We start from the raw sequence: 23,330 nt of genomic DNA, 5'->3' as shown, positions 1-23,330 counted from the left end.
CCCAAATTTTACATACCAGAGACGCCAGTGTGTCGAGCTGAAAACGAACGAGAATGTATTAGAAATGATGAGAAAAATGAGATATTATTAAGAATAGAAAGAGAAACTGGTTGAGACACTGGGTATAAAGGAGATGCTTCATAAGGGACGTGATAGAGGGTTTAATGGCAGGAAAGAGAGGGAGATGGAGAAGAAGAGGTCTCATTACATTAAGCGAAGGGCGAGGAACCTGCGCCCTTTAGAGTTATAAGGCCTCTTATAAAAATACTAAATAATGATTACTTAGTATTTTCCAGAACAGTTTCAAGAGGCCATACTTTGATTCTGAAGGGCACAGATTCCCCACCCCTCCACTAAATACTCGTTCGCCATCCCCATCAGGAGGTCGCAGTAGGAAAGAGGGATTGCCTCCGTCAACGCTGGCAGGCCACCGGAGGCGGCCGCCACTCGTCCGCGGCGGCACGACAATCTACTTGTTCAAATTTGCCGACCTTTTGCCAAGGCGGCAAGCGGTCGAAAATCGTAAAATAAAATGCCCTTTGCCCTCTGTTACCGACCGTCAGAGTCAGCAAAACAGTCCGAAAGGCCTCTTTCTGACCCTCTGCCGACTCTTTATGCCAGCTTCTTTTCGACGGCGGCACCGACACATTTAATGCTCATTTCCGGCTGTTTGCCGACTGCTCGGTAAGGCAAATATTCGTCGCGGTCGAAAATCGCGCGTAAAGACGCCGGTGTCCGGCGCCGGCAATCCGACCGTTGCATCTGGTCGGCATGGACAAATTGTCTGACTGTAGGCGGCAGGATCCTGATGGGGATTGCACTACTTACTATAATAGCGTTATTTCGAATACGTTAGATACATCTGCTTTCCAGGAAAACGCAATCCATAATTTACAATGATTATTATTATTATTATTATTATTATTATTATTATTATTATTATTATTATTATTATTATTATTATTACTATTAAGTGTTGAGAGTATGAACTAAGAAACAGAGAAATCATTATATAGTTTATTCCCATAAAAACTAATTTAATGTTTTATACCCACTTTATCAAATCATTAAATGAAAGTAGTGTTCGTGCCGCGAGATAATATATACCCAATAATAATAATAATAATAATAATAATAATAATAATAATAATAATAATAATAATAATAATAATAATAATAATAATAATAATAATAATAATAATAAACCCAGATTTTTGTTACAACAAAAATTATGATCCTTTACGATAATTAACAACAAAGTACAGCATGCAAAGAATAAAATGCATAGATAATTAATTATAGAATACATAATATTAAAGCCTGTAGATTTACTTCATTAGATCAGAGTGTATTTCATTCCCACACACTTTGGGCATCATCCGTAGATCTGGCAATTCTATCCATCAATTCCCTTCATAATCGTTCAGTTTCATTAATCATCTGGGAACAGTCTCGGGTTCGATTCCCGGTGGGGCCACTCTGTCGAAAATTATAAAAACTTTTTCAGGCCAGCAATCCTGAATGAGGTTTTCCTGGGTTTTCCTCATTCACACTAGACAAATGTCGGGGTGGTACTTAACACATAGGCCCCAGGCCGCTTCCATCCTTCCCCAATAATTTGTTCCTTCCCTTTCCTCGGATAGTGTGCTCGCCGAGGGACACACGTGATGGGCTAACATGGACATAGATCCCGAAACCCAGAAATCTAATTCATAAATTCTAAATCATTAATTCATCTGTCTCTTAGCACATACAGGCATAATCATGGAACATAAAAAGGATGTCACTTCTTAAAATTTCAAACTACATATATATATATATATATATATATATATATATATATATATATATATATATATAACAATACTTAGTACACACACCTATTAAGCAAATAATATAAAAAAAAATTGGTTTCAGTTTTATTTATATATATATTTTTTATATATGAGAATTCTAACAAATTGTTACATTACTGAGAAAGTACAAAATATTCTCAAGTTCTTGAACAAACAAAATAAGCTTGCTGGCCGGGTACAAAGAGCTCAAAATTTATTTAGGAAACTGGTTTATAGCTTCCATTACAGCAACTGATTCTAAAATTGAATATAAATACAAAATTGAATACAAACCTAAATACAAACGCACTTACAGATTGACGAGCAGCTCTTTTGATATTTACGTTCTTAGTTTTACTCAAGAGACAATACGTGATAGTTTTTTTTTTTTCATTTTGAGTACAATTTATCACCCAAATTCAAGGATCAGTAGTTGAGACAGTTGAAATGAAAATTCGTATTAAAACTAATGTTAAAAGAACTGTAATATTATTGCATAATTTTTAAGCGGACATTAAAATTTTCATATAAATTTTATTCGTATATTAAATGTTATAACAAAAATTTCCTAAAGCACAAATGTCATTTTTAAATGGCATCTGTTGAAAAATAAATATAACAATATATTTTACTGTTAAAACATTGTGTAAAAAAACACAGTAGTTTCTTCAATATTCTAATCTCTAATTGCCTTTGAAACCTCTGCAGAAGCTAGTAACTGAATTTGCAGAACAGTTTATGAAGTGAAATTAAAACGTATCTTTGGATGGAAATATATTCTTATATTAATAAAATACTAATTAAAAATTAATAAAAATAGTTAAACTGAAACGGAACATGATACCAAGTATGTATATTATAACAATGTGTTTACATAGTGTAGCATTCTATTACAAATTACACACAACAGGATTAGGAATCATGGTTCAAACAAAAGAATTCGGTATAGATGTGTAGTGATTATAGCGTGTTAAGTGTAAGGATGCAGAACATAATATGGCGTAATATGTGGTTACCTGTGCGAAATGTGTAAATGTTCAGAATAAATGACGGACAGAAAAGTGCAAATTTGGTACAACGAAAGATTAAATAATACTGAATACTTCATACAATTGGTAAATCTACAGTACAGCATAAAGAGAAGACAAAAAAAAAATCATAAACACTATACAACTCAGCCTAGTGGTTACAACTTACTGAATTTGAATTTCGATGATAAAGTTATTATGGAAAACCCTAGAGAGTATTGATAAAAAAAAGTAAAATTTCATGCAACGTTGTATACAATAGATGTTGATGTGACATCAATTTGAATTTTAGGTAATAAATCAAAGTTACTAAGCATGGTCTGTCAGAAATATTGATAACAAGAGTAAAATTTCATACAGTTGTGCATCAAATTACCAACAAATGTTGAGGCTATATACTAATTTGAATTTGGATACTAAATAAAAGTTATTTAGGGAAATCTGTCGGAAGTATTGATAATAAGAGTAAAATTTCTTGTATGTCCAATTGCCAATTGATGTTGAGGTGAATCATGAATTTAAATTTAGCTGATAAAGATATTAAAGGTTTGCTGAAGTATTAATAATAGAAGTAAAGTTTTTTCACAACTGTATCTCTAATTGCTAACAGATGTGGCGATACATCAATTTGAATTTTGAATTTTTGTTGTTGATTTTTAAAATAAGAAAGAGCTGCGTGTAAGCTTATTATAAATTTACATTAACAAAAAATAATGAAGTAATATCACCAGACTTGTATTAAAATGACAATAATGTGAATTTTCATTTAAGAAAATAACATGTTGCGTAGAATATAGTGTGACGAAACATGCTGTGAATTTACCATCTTTGGTACACCTCTATTTTGAAAACAGCTTCACGAATTTTAAAATTGATCATCATTTCTTCAGGGATCATCAGACACTCATGACGGCGAATGAGCATATCATCGGACAAACGAAGAGATTGCATAATTGAAGTACAAGACACTGCCCGTTCATCGACAAGACACAAAGTCAGCTTATAACAATATCTTTGAGGGTAATATTCACCGGTAACCTCTTGCAGCATATAGTAATAATTATCATTAACAAATTTAGTTTTAAAAGCTAACTCTTTGCAACCGTTAGCTATCAATAGTTTGAATACTATTTCATATTTCAATGTAAATTCGAAGTACCAATGGGTAGCTCGTCTTTCTCCGTATATTAAGTGATTCAATGTATTGTGATACAGCTGAAAGTGAGATAGAAATCTTGGTAATCTCACTTGTGCATTGCAGTCGTCCACGAAACATGAATAATGCTTATATCTGCAATTTACCTGGTGTGCATTAATAAGAGCCTGGACATGACTTCTGAATGGACAACCATCTTCATGATATACGCAGCGCATGATTCGGCTCCCGGTGAATGTTCTGTAGCCAAATGTAGAAAACCGGGTATTTCGGCTTTTAATCGTCTCCATATCGCCTCTGTGGAACGGCATCACAGGAACTACATGAGTAGTGTCACCGGAAAGACAAGTTGCCACGATTGGTTCTCCATAACGCTCATGATATGGCTGGTTTGCTGGCGTCTGTAAAACAACAATAATAGTAATAAGCATATTAAATACTACAATAATAATTATGGAGATACTGAATATATATATGAGATACACAGCTTCCGTCTATGCCCAGAATTTTACTACAATACTGCTAAAATTTACGTATACACAGTGCAGGAATTAGGAAACGAGATAGAGTAATAAAAATAATCATGAATAACTAATGTCAATATCCAGTATTTCTATTAATCGAGCAGAATGGATCGTTCAGAGGACATGTTTATAAGTTCAAATCCAATGAAGTGCTGTTGAGTATAGGAATGATAGGAAGACACTTGGAGAAGGAAATGAATTTTGGAGCGCGACATTGAAGATGAGTTATCATCAACTTCAACAATAGTTTCGAATAAGTGATATCAATACATAGAAAATATTATCCAACATTAGACTAGGAATATAATAAGATGACCCAACACACAGAATACAATATGATCATCTACAGTATGAATAAATTCTAAGATTCACCATCATAAGGACATAACTGGTGTGTAATCAACCGCTCTCCTTGGGCCATTCGAAACATAAACATGTCCACTTCGTTAGATACAATACACACGTACCGATTTCAAAAACTAATTCAAATGGATGTCAATGAAAACAGAATTGTCTTCACGATCTTACTCAAACGTTTGTGTTGGAGTTTTCCCAAGCGCGCACAGGGCTTTAATTTCACTTTTTATCTCATTGTTGGAACTGTGGCGAAGTTTTACAACACTTATGCCCTACATGCACCACACTGGCGGCCAGTCGATCTGGAAATTTCTGCACGTGTTCCCAAAGTCATAGGCAAGATTCGCCACCACGAAAAAGACTTTCGTGCCAAAACCAATTTCACAGCAAGAAATGGTCTCGTTTCGTAATAATGCGCTCTGTGTACGTTCCCCATGAATTTTACTTATACTTTACCTGTGTAGCATTGAATGACATATTTGGTATGCTGTCTTAAATATAGATATGTACTGTAATGATGTTAGTCACAATCTAATAATTACCTGACACAATCACTGTAAAGATAGTGATTGAACCATGAAGTGTTGGAATCATAGATTATTAATATAATCTTATTACCTATCACGTAGTACTTTAGCATCATTCTAACAATGGTATGCAAAAATTAAGAATGAAATACCTATAAATAAAGTAACAAGAAACATTAGGTAGTCGATGGGAATGAATGAAAGCCCAGCACCAAGAAATGATGTCAACTTGAGAGAGAACCATAATAGACTTATTGCACAGAAGTAAGTGCTCTACCAACTGAACCACTGTGTCCACAAATTAAAAATTGAGATTTGAGGTAGATTTTTTGAGGTAGATTTCTTTTCTTTTCTTTCTTTCTTTCTTTTCTTTTTTTACACAATAAGAACTTACTTTCTTACTTTGAGGTGAGCTCAGGTATGGTGTAGTGAAGATCTGTAGATCTTCTCAGAGCGGGGAAAGGAAGTAAGTCTACAGCAAAACTCGATTTTCAATTTTGAATTTTTGAGCAGCCTGCGTAGATTACCGCAGGGCCGTGGGGTGAGTTGTAAAAGCCCGGGGCGAGAGTTCCAAGGCGCCCCACACCCAGTCTGTTATGAGAAACAACCAGAGTTTATTCTTTACTCCTAGATTTAAATATAGAATGTAAGATTGTAATGTAAGATAAAAGCAGTTAGGATTATGTCATTTAAAAAAAAATGAATGGCTTTTGTAGTTAAAACATAAAAGATAATGAAAACTGGTTTTGAATTATTGTAATCAAGTGCTACTCTTGATTATTTTGATTTTGATACACATCAATATAGAAATAGCATAGAATATATAAATAACGATACAAATATTAAATTCCAATATATATATAAAAAAACTCTTCTCACAGAGGGCTGAAGAGAGTTCCAGTTGAATAATTCTAGACGATGTTTCACATTACCAGTAATTTTCAAGTGTAATACTCTATCGGGGGTCCCACGGGGATCTAATCTAGGTCCCTTGTTTCTTCTTGTTACTAATGATTTTTATAAGTGCATTAAAACTTCTTAAGTTCTTCATTTTGCCGACAATCTTAAATTATACTCCAAAGTAAGTTCAGTTGATGACTGTGTGAAATTTCAATAGAATCTACAGAGTTCAAATGTGGCGTGATAATAATAAATTAGTCCTGAATGTGTCAATATGTAAATATGTTTCTTTCACGAAGAAAGAAAATCCAATTAACTGTATAAATGGCACTTTCTTGTCTACCACAAATACTTTCAAAGATCTAGGAGTTATATTTGATAGCAATTTAATTTATGCTCAACACGTTGACGCAATAACGAGCAGTGCATGTGGAAACTAGGTTTAATTTGTTTAATTTATAGCATACGGCAGGATTTCTACAAAGAATCAACATTTATAATGTTCTATTTTTCATATGTAAGGTCAAAATTAGAATACTGTTGTACTGCTTGGACACCAAATGTTACTAAATACTCTGATGCAATAGAAAATATACAATTTAAATTTTTAAAATGCTTGCATACAAGAAAACCGGTTTCTACTCAAAGTATGTCCCCTATGAAGACTTAGTAACGAATTTTAGTTTTCAAACATTAGAAAAAAGAAGATGGATGTTTGATCTGTTGTTCTTACATAAATTATTAAACGGTTACATTGACTGTCCAGAATTAGTTTCAGAAGTATTATTACGTGTCCCAATAGGCAAGAGTAGAACAGCAAACACTGAGACATTTTATTGTAGAAAAGCAAGAACGAACATATTACCTAAGTCTCCTCTGTGGAAAATGTGTGCTTCATATAATGAAATGATTAGATTTCATGCAGTAGATGTATTTAGTATGTCCGAAAACAAGTTCGAAACAATTGTCAGGCAATAACTTCTGCATAATTAGACGAGGTATATTTGTGTGTGTGTATATAATAATGTATGTATAATAGTGTATGTTAGATAATTATGTAACACAACACTATAACTGGGTATTAAGCCTGTTGTGTTGTCCTTATGAAATAAATAAACAAATGAATAAATTTTACTTAGCCGTGGCCTGATCATTATTAAAATATCTCAATTAACATTATTTAAAAAAATCATTTATCAACATAACCTGAATTCCTTGAATTTTGTTGATTTGTCGTCCCGGTGCCCCCTGGTCCCCCAATGCCCTGAATTCCCGGTTGGGACACTTTGTCCAAAAAGTGTAAAAGCTTTTTCAGGCCAGCTGTGCTGAGTGAGGTTTTCCCGGGTTTTCCTCATTTACAACAGGCAAATGCCGGGATGGTACCTAACAGGCCGTTGCCTTCCTTCCCAATCATTGCTTTCTTCCCTTTCCTCGGATAGTGTGATCGCCGAAGGACGTCACCCCTCATGCATGGCGGGCTAACATGCCGAAAGCCCAGAAACCTAATTACTAGATCCTAAATCAATTTGCAGTTCATTTTCGGTTTCTAACCGATGATTCAATTTAGAAAAAAAATGCACTGTACTGATGGCTATGCATATCTCACATATTTAAATATTTGTTTCACGTTTTCCTTTTTACTGTGCTTAACAGAGTTTATTACAAAGCTTTTGCTAAGTTCCTTGTCTGTTTTGTTGTCAGACCCAAACCATCCGACTTAAATATCACACACTCTGCTATGTGGGGGTTGCTGGTTCGATCCCCGATCGTGCCAAGTAAATTTTGTGGTGGACAAACACCGTGTGCATGAGTTTCCTCGGGGTTCTCCCGTTTCCTCCCACTTTCTTCATTCCGCCATTTCCTTCATTTCTCATCATCACTGTCTCCTTTTGCATAGCCGGCATAATCGTGGGACGTAAAACTGAAATATTTCACTGAAAACTATTAAGTTTCACACAATTTGATACTAACTACAGAGCTTAAAAAACTTAAACTCCCAGATAATTATCACTCTAAGTCATTGTTTCACATTAAAAGTAATTAATTCATTACATACGTATGTGGATTCCTTAGACATCACTGAATGAAGCAGATGGCAGAGTGATTCAGTGCTAATTAGAAAAATGTGGAAAATCATTTTTCTTAAATATATATATATATATATATATATATATATATATATATATATATATATATATATATATAAAACTGTCAAATTGAAACCATTGAAGTTAAGGGTAAAGAATTGAATGGAAATATTAAAGCAAGACTAAAAAGTAATAACAACAACCATAATAATAATAATAATAACTTAAACTCCTTTTAAAACAACTACTTTATAAAATGCAATGAGAGAAAGAATATATATCTTTTGGTGTTATAACCAAGTGTTATTGCTTTACTAACAAAAATTGAGAAGAATGCATTAGAGAGGAGAAAATAAATATTTTGGTAGAGTAAACTGAAGAAATGGGGTGCAGATTTACTGTACGGACACACAGGTTTGTAAACTTTACAGAGCAAATTTGTAATAATATTTTTTATATACTAGTGTGTAAATAATCTAAATATCTTGTGTTCTTATCTGTGAGATGCGTATCCACGTAAAAATGCATTAATGAAATGCACCTGTTATGCTCCAATTCACCCATAAGGTGACTAGTAACTACAGTATACAAAGTGAAGTGAAGTGAACTATCTGAAGGCAATGTACTAACTCATGACGCATAACAATAGAAATGCCCAAGTGTCAAGGGATCTATATAGTTATGAAATTTACGTTGATAATATGTTACGTTACATTCAAACACAAATATGCATGTAATGAAACGTATTGTGATATTATCTACAATGTTTTTAGTAACGTACAAATACTTAATTCAATACGTAATGTAAGTAATTTTATGCTATATACAGGTTTTTGTGCTGTCCTCGTTTACATGTATACTCACCTTCGCTAACGTGCCTACGCCCTACGGAAGCACCCTTTCGCATCCGGTCGGGCTACTCTGCTGCATTCCTTTCCTGGCTCGGTTAAATAGCATACGTGCTTTTTATTGGCCACCTAGGACAAGTTGATTAGTGTTTTTTGCACAATAGTTCTTATCGTGTACGTACACTGAAGCCCACCTAAAGTGAATCTATTCAAAAGAATGCAAGTCCACGCCCCAAAAATTGATCCTTTAAGATACAATAAGTTCATTTACTGAAAAACAAGTATATATACAATGAATTTATGTACCGATCCGTGCAATAAATCTGCACCGAAATGAAGTTATACTAAAAGCTTTAAGTGCTCTTTCTAAGGTTTAGTGCTAAAGTTTTTTTTTTTATTATTATTAATATTGGGGAACTGGTTTACTTGTGTCCAATGCCTTTAGTGCTACTCCCATTTATTTTTTCAATTTACCCCACCAAAAAAATCTTAGTTTAAGTTCATTTTACACAAGCATAGTTCTAAAAGGTTAGCTACTTGCAAGAAATTTGGTTTACTAAAACGTCGTTTATGTATTTATTTTGTATGTCCATATGTTCACCCGGGAGATACAAAATCTCAAGAATGGCTTGGTATATACCACCATCAATTTTCGACAGGCTGTAGAGAGTTGGTTGATGGAGCTGATTCATCCTGTTAATCTTAAGGTATAGACAATAAATATCGGTTCACCAAGATTGCTATGGGAGTAATTATGAATATTATCCCAACTTTATAGACAACCCCAGTGCTATCAAGATTGTCGGGTTAGTATAATACTCGGGGTGGAAATACTAATCTGTCCGTGGAATACAACGCTAAAGTGATAATATTGGTAAATGTGTTTCTTAAATATTTTCTATTTTCAAATATTAAAGATTGTAAAGGAAAAAGATTAGGAAGGAAGAAAAATATACTTTTCTCAGAATATGTTTACTTGAGAAAGTAACGATTACCCAAAGCGTTAAGAGTCAATAAGAAAGGAGTATATTGCAGGACCATCAGGTGAAGCAAGCTACTAAATAATATGGAACGAGATACGAAAAGGAAGAGAAAAATACGAGAAAGATAGAAGAAACAGTATTTTACAAGATAGTTGACGACGAAGGATTTGAAAGAGTGATAAGAAAAGTTCAGAGGGAAAGAGACGAACCACAAGATAAGGTGGGAAGGAACGGAAGTCATAGAAGCAGAAATCAGGAATTTCATAATAAAATGGAAAGAAGCAATGAAAATCATGAAGGCAGGAGACATGCCGATGAATTTCAATGGAGGATTCTTTACCATAAATAAAGAATTGGAGAAGATTTTACTTAAAGAAGATGAAAGGGAAAAGAAGAAGAAATGAAATGAACAAGTGAATAAGAGAACAATAAACAAGAATAATTAAGAGGCCTTATCACTGGGAAATTGAAATACCACAAATTTTAAAGTAATTATGTGATATCTTCAAATAGATAAAAGATAATCAAAATGTGGAACAAGATCGTCCTAGACAATATTATTTTACAGGAAATACCGTTATCACGACTCACTTATCTTCATTCGATTTCCAACCATTTAGAAAATCGGCGTTTATTTTCGCGTTTCTAAATGGTTGCAAACAGAAAGCTACTAGGTGACTCGTGATAACGGTTTCTCATGGAAAATAATGTTCCTTGAGCGATCCTTTTCCACATTTCGATTATTTTTTTTATCTATTTGAAGATATCACATAATTACTGCAAAATTAGCGGTATTTTAATTTCCCAGTGATTAGGCCTCTTAAGGATGAAGATTAAATATATTCTTGGGACACTTAATCGATTGGAAAAACCGATTCACGCTATCTGTTAGCGTTCTTGATCTAAAGAACCAACGTTAAAGCCGGAAATAGTTTATTTTTATCACCTCCATAGATGATAACCACTACTGATGAACTCAATTTCTAACTTTTGATGCTTTACATCGTGATCAAAATTGATAATGATCCATCAAGGGACCCTTGAAATATTCTTTGTGTATATAAAGGAGTTTAATACAAAATAAATACATAAACGACGTTTTAGTAAACAAAATTTCTTGCAAGTAACTAACCTTTTAGAACTATGCTTGTGTAAAATGCACTTAAACGAAGATTTTTTGGTGGGGTAAAAGCAGGGAGTTCGTGTTACTACTCGGTTCAAAATCTCTTGTCGTCGCGAATTCTGTCGAGGAATTTGAAGCTTAAAATATATAAAACGATAATCATGCCTGTTTTTCTGTATGGTTGCGAAACATGGTCGCTTACTCTGAGGGAAGAAAATAGACTGAAAGTATTTGAGAACAGGATCCTGAGAAGAATATTCGGACCCAAGAGGAACGAAAATGGGGAATGGCGGAAGTTTCATAACGAGGAACTACATAGTTTATACGGTTTACCCAACATTGTTAGGGTCGTCAAGTCTAGGAGGCTTAAGTGGGCAGGTCATGTAGCTAGAATGGAAGAAAGTAGAAACGCTTTCAAAGTCTTGACTGGTAGACCCATAGGAAAACGACCATTAGGAAGACCTAGGCGCAGATGGGAGGATAATATTAAGATGGATCTCGCAGAGATAGGAATACAAAGTAGAAACTGGATGCAATTAGCTAAGGATAGAAGTCAGTGGAGAGCTTTTGTGAACGCGGCACTGAACCTCCGGGTTCCATAGGCCATAGAGTTAGTTAGTTAGTTAGTTAGGATATAAAGGAGTTTAAGCTACAGAAACATATAAAATAGACAATCTAGTATATCATTTTGCACTAAATGTTAGGTCACAGTGATGACACTGAATTTATGAAGTTGTTACTTCGAAATAACGCTCTGCAGTAGCTAACTATCGTTGGAAGAAACCCTCATTATATCCCGACGACGACGTAGTAGATAAATGTAAATATTTCAAGTGAGTATATTTAATTCAAGTAAATTTGTAAACGATCAACTTACCTCATTTGAATTGCCCTGTGGAATCTCTTCGTTGTTTGCAATAGATGGACCAGGCTGCTCTTCGGTGAGTAGTACTGCGGGTGAATTTGTACCCTCAACTTCACTGCCAATAATAGCATCTTCTTCAGTGTGATCTTGGTTCAATTCACCTGACGGATCACTGACTTCGACAGGGTTTTCTTGATCTACATTAAGTAAAATGATAATCAGTCTTACACCTCCTATAACTTGGGATAATATGTAACTCCATAATACCATTAACCAGGAATGTACGCAAGAAGTGGATACTGGAGTACGGATCCCTCCAAATCAAGATTTTTCTTTAAATAAAAAAAAAGAAATGAAATGAAATCCTTAAGTTTTACGTCCAACGGTTATGCTGGTTAGGCTAAAGGAGACGGTGATGATGAGAGATGAATGAAATGGTGGAATGAAGATAGTGGGAGGAATCTTGAGAACCCCGAGAAAATCCACGAGCACGATGTTTGTCCACCACAAAGTCCACACGGCGCAAGCTGGGATCGAGCCAGGGACTCCAGGAACCGGAGGTGAACGCTCTACCACTGAGCCACGGCGCCCCCTTCTTTAAATTAATTCTAATTTTAGAGGAGATTATACAATTATGGGTGACAATATGATATGAATTTGGACCTTCCCAAAAGCTCTGGACACCTTCTGGAATAAATTCCTGCGTACATACCTGCCATTAACTTTAACAAAAAAAAGGGAAAAAAGGATACATATCGACCAATCGTTAGATCCCAGGGTTATAAGAAAGTGTATAACACCATGCTTAATTTCAGAAAAAATCCTGAAAAATAAATATATTATTTTTATAAAAAAACCTAAAAAGTAGATATATAAAATAACCACGCCATCCATTAATTTGAAGCTGATATTGAAGTATACCCTGAACGAGCTTGACATTATGACGCTAATATGTCTACAGTACACACCATAGTTAAGGGTCTTCACTAGAGTAAAATTAAACTACCGCTAATTTTAGGGTTTTTCTGTAATATCTTCAAAACAAATAAAAATATTCGAAAAGCAAAAACGTAGTGAACTAGGCAATACGATTTTGCATGTGATACCTTTATCTCAATTTACCTATCTGCTTTTGGTATGCCTCTATTTACAGAATCTGCAAAACGTGCTAAATCTACCAACAGTTGCAAATCGAAAGCAGATAGATTAATTGTGATAACGGTATCACATGCAAAATAATATTGTCTAGTACACTATGCTTTTACTTCTCGATTTCTTTTATTTGTTTTGAAGATATTACAGAAAAACTCTAAAATTAGCGGTAGTTTGATTTCGCTGTAGTGAAGACCCTTAACGGGATATAGATAAAACTTTTGATAAAGTATTTAGCTTCTCTTGTGTTTAACTCTCATATTGCGCAAACGTAAAGCAGACGTATAACACTCGATAAATTTTATCGAACGGAACAAAATGTCAAGCTCCAGTTCTAATTCTTATGCGTAGTTTGTGAGAAAATCAAGAAAAAACACGCGACTTTTTTAGCGTTAAAAGCAGCGGTGTATACAGTCGGTTCGCTAGAACCGGTTGTTAAAATATTTCGAGTTCGCAGAACACTTGTTATACCCAGACATACCAGTAAACTTTACCAGCTTATAACCAGGAACAGTACATTTTGGCTTAATTTTCTTTATTTTTAGAAATTCTTACAGCTACAGTGTTAAACATATGATATCTCAGAACAAGGTATAAGCGTTTATTTCTTAATCTGAAATGCTCAGATATCAAGAATGAGAACTTGGTTCACATGTGTGTAGTGGTGAAGGTTATTTATATTGGGTTGAGATATAATTCCATAGCGTTCTGATTTGACCTGGCAGCACTGCATTGCTATTCATTTGTTTACAGTTTTTACATTTCACTGGTAAAGCGTTCACCTCTGGTGCACGGGGTCCTTAGTTCGATTCCAGCTCGCGCCAAGTGAGCTTTGTGGTGGACAAACACCGTGTGCGTGGGTTATATCGGGGCTCTCCCGTTTCATCCCACTTTCTTCGTTCCACCATTTCATTAATTTCTCATCATCACCTTTAGCTTAGCCGATATAAACGTGGGACGTACAACTTAAATATTTCATTTCTTTTTTTTTTTTCGTTTTTACATTGTCACTGTTTACTTTAGAATGCTGCATTGTGAAATACGAATTTTCTGCGGGATTGTTACAAACGATTGATTGTTATTTCTTCGTTGTTGAAGATGGAGAGTCAGGTTGAGAAAACAGAACATTTCCGACATATTCTGTTGTACGAGTTTAACCAAGGTTCAAGCACAACAAATGCGGCTAGGAACATCTGTGAAGTGTACGGAATTAATACTGTCGATGAAATCACAGTAAGGAAATGGTTCTCTCGTTTTAAAGTGAATCAGTATGATTTGCATGATGGAAGACACACAGGAAGACTGTCCGGTTTTGATGAGGAACGTTTAAACAGTTTGATCCGCGTAAATTCACGCCAGACAACCAGAGAATTAGGTAATGTGATGGAATGTGACCAAGAAGCTATTGTTCTGAAATTGCTCTAAAAACTTAGATTAAAAGACTTCCTAAACTCAAAACCAACAGATTTCTACAGACATGGGATCCAAAAACTATCCCAACGTTGGGAGGAAGTTATTGACAACGACGACAATTACGTTGTTAAATAGCTGCTTGTTTGACTTGGTCAAGATATTAACTGAATTTTAACTGAATATTCTTTAATTATACATATAATCGTAAAAAATAACTTTGTACTGCAGTATGTAGTTTAACATCACTGTCATGGTAATATATTTTGTTAGTAATTCGCTGTAATCAAACTTTAAAAAAAAAAATACTATTGCGTCGTGCGGAACAAGTTCCATTAGCGTACAATCATTTAAAAACATATTAGTTTGTTCGTGAGATGGTTGTTGCCAAATCCTATTTTTTAAAAATGTGACAAAAGGGACTTTTAATACAGAAATTAATACCAATAAAATTGAAATTGACTGAAATATAACAACACAGTATTATGTATAACCTTGAAGCATAAAAACCACATTGTATGCAGTTACGATTTATACAATGTGTTAAACTATTACATACGTATAAGTATACGTACTAAGCAAACACAGAAATATCAACAAATAAATACAGGAAAAAATTGTAAACATTTATGGTGTGTAAGTTCTAAACTAATTGATAGAAACACACTAAAATTTTGTATGAAGCAGTTATCAAGAGAGGAAAGTTTCACAAACATCCAAGTTTTGGAGGACTCTACATCAGTCTAGATCGTTCACCTCCGGTGCCTGGGCTCCATGGTTCGATCCCAGCTCGCGCCGTGTGGACTTTGCGGTGGACAAACACCGTGCTCGTGGGTTTTCTCGGGGTTCTCCCGTTTCCTTCCGCTTTCCTCATTCCACCATTTCATTCATTAATCATCATTACCGTCTCCTTTAGCCTAACCGGCATACGGTGGGACGTAAAACTTAAAGATTTCATTTCATTTTTTTTTCTCGCCCATATTATTTAATATCTATCTAAGTTAGAAGAGATAGTGAAAAAGAGCCTACAATATGAAGATGGCATTTCAGTAGGAGATAGAATGATAAGGTGTATACTGTTTGCAGATGATATGTCGCTTGTTGCAGAATCTGAAAAGAAAATCAATAAGATGTTAGAAAACTTGAGTAAGGAATGTGGAGAATATAGGATGAAAATAAATGTTAGAGAGAAAAAGTCATGGTGATTGAATCAAAAGTGTCACTGTCTAATATAGAAGTAAGAGGAAAGAAAATAGAACAGGTGACTAGTTTTTGATACCTGGGTAGTATTGTTAGTGATGATGTGAAATATGAATGTGAAATAAAACCAAGGATAGGAATGGCGAAAGAAACCTTTAGGAGGAAGAAAATACTATTTTGTGGTACTTAAAATAAGGAGTTGAGAAAAACTCATGAAGTTCTTCGTATGGAGTATTGTGCTGTATGGGTCAGAAACATAGACATTACGCAAGAATGATGAAAAACGACAATAAGCTTCGAAATGTGGTTGTGGAGAAGAATAGGGAGACTTGGCTGGTTCGAGCAGGAAACGAATGGGGGGGTGTTAGAAATGGTGGGGGGAAAAGAACAATTTTAAATATTATTAAGAAGAAGAAGATAAACTGATTGGGACATTGGCTAAGAAGGAGCTATATCATGAGGAAGGTTTTAGACGGTATGGTGGCAGGAGAGATAGGGATAGGGCGAAGGACACTGCAATTAATGGACGATATCAAAATAGACAAATCGTACGTGAAGACGAATAGGTTAGCGGTTGACCTTGGAGTATGGGTGCTTCTTAGCTGTAGCAGGTGACCTGCCAATAATGGCAGAATACCATTGCTAATCTAGTGATATTGCAGAGTATACCAGATTAGTTCTCATTGTTGATGTTAAGCTCGTACAACTTTGAGCGTTTTTTTTTTAATCAATTAGTTAGAGGTTGCAAGGATGCGTCAAGTTAAGTGGTCCACATTGTATAAGAAAATGATCAGAAAAGAGAATTTATATGTAAGCAAGATACCGTTAAATGCATGTAAGTTTGCCTTAAGAACAGGATGCATATATAACAGAAATTAATGAAAAGCCTTGTAGTTAAAGTTGATATGTAGCAAAACAAAGTTTTAATTTTATAATTTAATAGTAATAATTTAATTTAGTCTAGTTGAATTATATGTTTACGGTACTAACAACAGAGTCGCCCAAAATAGCACTATAACATACAACATATTATGATTAATAAGGTTATACCGAAAACTAGTATACTCAGTATAATAATATAAAATAGTATAAAAATATCACGGTATCATAAGCTGCACTAAGATAAATAAAATAAAATACTTCTAAAAATCATGATTAAATTTATGTAATATTAAAACATTAAAAATAAATCCTGTAGAAGTGCACAGACTAAACTTAATTATAACCGTTGGAAACAAAATAAACAAGGAAAATTTATAACAGAATTAACCTCTAGAATTTTATTTGTTAAATTATATACTAAGTAAGGTATTTATAAGTACTTTATATCATTTGCACAAAGTATATTTGCTTTTATTATGCATTTACTCTGAAATGAGATCTTTAGTAAATAACAACTATATAATTTGTTTTCTTATACAGAGTCTAAACGTTTTCAAGGTTGTTGTTCTCTTCTTCGTTACAAAACATTTAGATTAAAGACCAATAATAAAATCGGGGAAACTCAGCGTTGAAAAGAAAATCAATATTTGATTTTCTTTTCAAGGAAGGATATTTACCTATAGTTTAACGTGTTCAAAAGTGTATTCCAGTGTTCTACCTCTGAACAGTGAATGTTTAGTATGCATTATAACATTAATTAATAGGAACTGCTCTAAGAATGTTCAAAATGTACCTGAACTTCTTGCGTGCCCAATGAATATTTAGGAACAAACAACTTGTAAATGTGTGAAACACACTACACCGTTGAAAAGTAGTTTCTGTACTCGTGTCTCTATTGAGTACATCAAGAGTTCAGGCACATTCAAATAAAGATTTATTTTTACAGTGTAAGGTGGAGCACTCATCTCTAATGGAAAAGGTCACAGGTTTGCTCCTAGGCTATGCAAGGTTATGGTGGACCACATCGTGTCCGTGAATTTTGTTTTGGATTTTGTGAGTTCAGTTATGTGATGTGAACCTATACTTTAAGGTGGAATTTCGAACCACCGCAAAGTGTTTAAATTTTAATGCTCTCCTACCGGGAATTTAACCTTGACCACGTGCAGTAAAGGTCCAAATGGAAGACAATAGAATAACGGGGAGGGTATTTCCAATGGGGTTCTTTAGTTTCCTCCAATATTTGCATACCAATTCAATCAAACCACTCACTTTCATTAGCTAAACATCTCATTTAGCTTACATGACATAATAGTCGTTAAATTTCAAATCTATCTTTATACAATTCGGGACAAAGAAAATGTTTCAAAAAGTTTGAGTTCAAATTACTAACAAACTCTTCAAATTACTAACATAATTTTGAACAGTGTAGTGTGTTTCACACATTTACAAGTCGTTTCTGCCTAAATACTCATTGGGCACACTAGAAATTCAAGTAAATTTTGAACATTTTTAGAACAGTTCCTATTAACCACTGTTATAATGCATACTAAACATTCATTGTTCAGAGGTAGAACATTGGAAGACACTTCTGAAGACTTTAAACTATAGGTAAAAACGTATCTTTCCTTGGAAAAAAATCAAAATATTGATTTTTTTTCAATGCTCAGTTCCCCCGATTTTAGTTTGATCTCATGTGGGAGCTCATGTGGTTCTGATTCCGCGTTAATCAATAGGTAACGTTTCATATAGTCTCGCTGCTGAAAGGGACGTTAAACCCAAAATGACCTCAACTCAACCCAAGATTACAAATATTTTAGGTATTATGAATAGCTGCAAAACGAAATTTAGTACTGTGTAAAGTTAAAAGTACAAATAAAAAGTAGATAGAAAATGATATAAATTACTTTTCTTATAGCGTAAATACAAAATCATAAACTACCAAATACTGATGAAATACATAAATATAGAGGAAAAATAAATAAAATTTGTAGTTTTACTTCCCACAGTTAAGCACGCTAGGCTATGGTTAATGGCAATGAATTATAATCGTACTAATAAACGGTAATTATTTTATTTTGTGCGTCACACTTATACTAATAATAAACAGTTCCGCTAGTACTAGTACGTAGTATTACCTGCGCTATCAATTACAAACCAATGCAATGTTGTCTACAGTTCTTGAACGACTGGCAAACAAAAAAGTAGTATGGATTTGGCCGATTGGTGGTAAAAACAAATTTCTTTATTGTAAATAATGAGAATACGATTATGCACAAGCTCCACCGTGGCTAAGCAGTTAGCGTACGCGCCTTTGGCGTGGGAGGCCCGGGTTCGATTCCCGGCGGGAGCTCATGTGGTTCGGATTCCACGTTAATCAATAGGTCCACGTCTCATATAGCCTTGCTGCTAAAAAGGACGTAAAACTAAAAAAAATCCATCAATCAATACGATTATGCACCATTTTAACCTATATTGTACAGCGTGCCGAAGGCTCAGGCGGAACAGCTATTTTAAAAAATGATGGTTTGAAAATATAGGAAGAAACAGGAAAATATGAGTAACCCGCAAGCATGATAATGTTCCCCACAATATCACATGGCCAATGGTTGAACCAGGAAATTTTCGTACCAAAAATAAGTATTCTATCACTGAATCAGAATGTATAAAAACAGAGAAGGTTATCATCAAGGAATTGCGAAGTTGTGTGGAAATAAAACATTCCGATAAATTTCACATCGTCAATGCGTAATTTAACATTATCTCATTTAATAATAATAATAATAATAATAATAATAATAATAATAATAATAATAATAATAATAATAATAATAATAATAATAATAATAATAATAATAATAATAATAATAATTACGATACAAAAGCATATAGACAAGGAATCTATGAAAAACTAGTTAACCAACAGTGATCTGTTCATTGCAATAGCAGGACATGCAATAGCAGTCCAAGACAAAATCGTGTCAATACTACATTACAGAGACCATATTCTAAATGGTCAAATAGCTAAAACAAGTGCAGAAGATGTTAAGATAGAAATTAAAGAATAAATCATACCCTGGTAGAATGCTAAATCCAAGCATTAACTGAATGTAACTAGATAAAGACAAAATAAAGTAGTGAAAATTGTACACCAAACCATAGCAAATCAATGCGAATAGACATGAGGCAAAGTAACTTATTAGAAATATAAGCTCAACCCATCATGAAAAACAAAAGCTTCAAACTATTCTGGAGTAGATACCTAATTTCAGATGAAACTATAGCATGCAATAAACCAGATATCTTAGTGGACAAAAACAGAATATACACATCAGCCTGCAGAAGAAATACGCAGGACTTACATTAACCTTGTTAAGATAGAATTGAGCAAACTAAACATTCAACACACACTCATTCCTAAATTGCAAAAATCGATACCACTGTCAACAAGGAGAAGAAAGCATCTCAGTGACGCCCACAACAGATAATAAGGAAAAGATAGTCGTTGCTAAGTTCCACCAAAATGATTTCAGGGTCAATGAATTAATGAACAATAAGCCTAATACATTAATGATTTCGATAAGGATGATAAATAATAAGTAGCAAAGGCACATCAGTGTATACAGTTAAATGTATAAATCAGATAGACAAAAACATGGAAACTTCGCAGTAATGAGATATTTACTGTAAACATTTTTAGACAAGTACACAGGTACGTAGCCAAGGGGGGGCGGTTCTGACCCCATCGAAACCAGAAATGAAAAAAAAATAAGGAAGGATGAAACGAAAAGAAACAAGGAAAAGAAGAATCAGTGTTAAAAATAAAAAGCTACACCAAGCTTTCGGTTAGTCTTTCTTATGAGGAGATTTGTATTACTTTACTTGCAATACAAAGTGGAGAATGAGCGGGATATAATGGAGATTTCGGAGAATTTGTAATTTCTAGAAAAGTTAGGGAATTCTCAGAATTTCTGCTACTAGTCAGGGAAATTTCAAGCTTTCGAAGACATAATGCCGTTCTGTAACAGTGTGGACATTTTTAATTATAATTTTTCGTCATCGCTTCTCTGCAGTATCAAACATGTTATTTCAGAACAGTTTTCTACTGCTCCTTTAACCTGTCATCAGAAACAGACAGTAGTTGACGGAATAATGAAAACGAAGAAGTTATATGGAAAGAAAGTTCTGTTAACATTTGATTCACCAGAAAAAGAACGCAGATATTGTAAAATATTTTACAAGACATTATTGAATATGTACCTTTTTATAATAGTGGATATGTACTTTTTATAATAGTGGATACGTACTTTTTTATAATAGTTGAGGTCATAATGAAAGGAAAATTGTTATATTTGAATGAACAGAAGAATCAACGTAGATATAGTAAAATCTTTTTCAATACGTTTTTTAATATTCTTTTACTCGAGATTTCTTCACAGTTTGTTATTAAAATACTTACTAACATATCCTTATTTTATTATCCTAATAAACCAATATATATATTGCCAGTAAATTAGTTTGGATTGATTGAGCCCCTGGTGTGAAAACCACAGTACTTCATGTCATGCCCCCTTCCCCCATTACGAAATCCTGGCTAAATGAACCATTATATGTAGTCAGTAAAATAGTTCGGGATGATCGAGCCCCTGGTGTGATGACCATAGTATTTCATGTCACGAACCCCGCCCCCTTTTACGAAATACAAGTACATGGGCATATGGACAAAGAAAGAAAATTTAGGTTTACGCAACAAACAGATAAATTAAAAAAAATTGTTAACAAATGGATTACGGTCGACAGAAATTATGAAGTTGTGTTCTACAGAAAACATGCGGATTGACTATAGTCTAGCAACGTCTGAATTGTTTCATTTCATTTAATACCGGTAACAATAATACTATTAATAATAATAAACTAGCGATTTAATGTACAGCTAAGGAACGTTTGGTGGGAAGCAGGAACGAAACAGATGTTTGTGAATAACAGAGTATTTTAGCATTCCATAACACACAACAACTTGGGATCGGCTGACGTCAGTTCGTGAATCAAAAGACGCTTGTCACGTTCTAAGCTGTAAGTTATAACATCTTACCCTTTACTCGATGTAAGGAGTTCTTCAGAAGTTAACATCAATTCACTGCTACATATATTCTCTGAATTTTCTAACGTCTCAGCCGATCAGTTAATGTGTGTATAACTAAATATCATTATTCCAGTTTATCAACAATTTCAAATGTTCATTTCACTAGAAATTATATATTATATTCAGTACAACACCTTACTTAATTTGTCGCCTGAAAAAATGAAATTATGTATGTATGAATCACACGACTCACATTAGCACGTCGAAAGTATGGAATTCTTTGACAAACATGCGGGACTTTTCTAGATCATGGACACAATTAGTTTCCTCTATCACACAATTAATTTATATGGCAAGCTTAAAAAGAAAGATGCCTACATATATACAGAAGAAATTTGGTTGTGTCGAAGACACCATACTTCCTGAATTTATTGTAAAATCTTAACTTGGATCCTTCCCCACTTAGCCGCCATAATAACGATGGAAAGAATGTAACAAGTACACGTACATACTTTGCATCTATATACATTTTAAGAAATAGCAAAAAAGAAAAAAAACATATTTATTATATTCTCACAATTACTATAGGTCTAGTCTGAAAGATTTCAGTAATATTTATTTGAATATGCCAATAAATATGAGTCTGTTAGATTCAAATAATATAAATCTTCCAATGTCATGCATCCGCCATCTTGGAAGATGAAACAAAGCGTTAAAACAAAAAGTTCGTGCAAATTTACAAACAACTGCGGATCAATGGAGGAATAGGAAACATTCTACGAATACTACAGACTTATTAAAATTCTTACCATAAAAAATATCATCCATCTCAAAGAATTTACAACAAAATTTTCACTGACAACAGTGTTTCTCTTTCCGATTTGTGAGAAGAGCTCTACAGTAGGGAACTTCTATATGAAGACTGTACCGGAAGTGACGCTTGAAACTTGAGAATCGATTCTATCGAATGTTCGATAACAATATTATTTGCAAAGATATAGCAGAAAAACAGGTGGAGAGTTGTTTTACGTACATTGCTCTTTTCCAAATTGACTGGAAAATTGGAGCTTAATGCTCTTACCAACATTGTATATATAAAAAATGAAAATGACTATGATTTGTGACTTCGTATCTCGTAAACCACCCGACCGATCTCGATCAAATTTTGTACATGTATGAGATTTAGGACTGAAATGTTTTTTAATCATTTCACTCTGACGGTGCAACTTAGGGGGGGGGTTGTAGATATTTAAAAATGATCGTAAATGAAAGTGACTAAGATTATGACTTAACCCTTTCTGCCCTGACGGTAACATATATGTACATCATATTTTAAGATAAATATGGTTACGCTGAAGGACTCAAGATGTCTG

At 34.0% G+C, this 23,330-nt stretch overlaps 1 protein-coding gene across 1 annotated transcript; it reads right to left on the bottom strand.

Moving 5' to 3' along the window:
- Positions 1 to 1,917: 1,917 nt before the first annotated feature.
- Positions 1,918 to 22,878, bottom strand: LOC145674698 (uncharacterized). Its single transcript, XM_081744940.1, has 3 exons — positions 22,767 to 22,878; positions 12,246 to 12,430; positions 1,918 to 4,420 (listed from the first exon to the last, which is right to left on the bottom strand). The coding sequence occupies exons 1-3, from the start codon at positions 22,783 to 22,785 to the stop codon at positions 3,683 to 3,685; spliced, it is 942 nt and encodes a 313-aa protein (XP_081601066.1). The 5' UTR covers positions 22,786 to 22,878; the 3' UTR covers positions 1,918 to 3,682.
- Between the last annotated feature and the right edge of the window lie 452 nt (positions 22,879 to 23,330).

The sequence above is a fragment of the Thermobia domestica genome, chromosome 17, assembly GCF_964235325.1.
Source record: "Thermobia domestica chromosome 17, izTheDome1.hap1.1, whole genome shotgun sequence".
Classification (NCBI taxonomy): domain Eukaryota; kingdom Metazoa; phylum Arthropoda; class Insecta; order Zygentoma; family Lepismatidae; genus Thermobia; species Thermobia domestica.
This window is presented reverse-complemented; position numbering and strand designations above follow the sequence as displayed.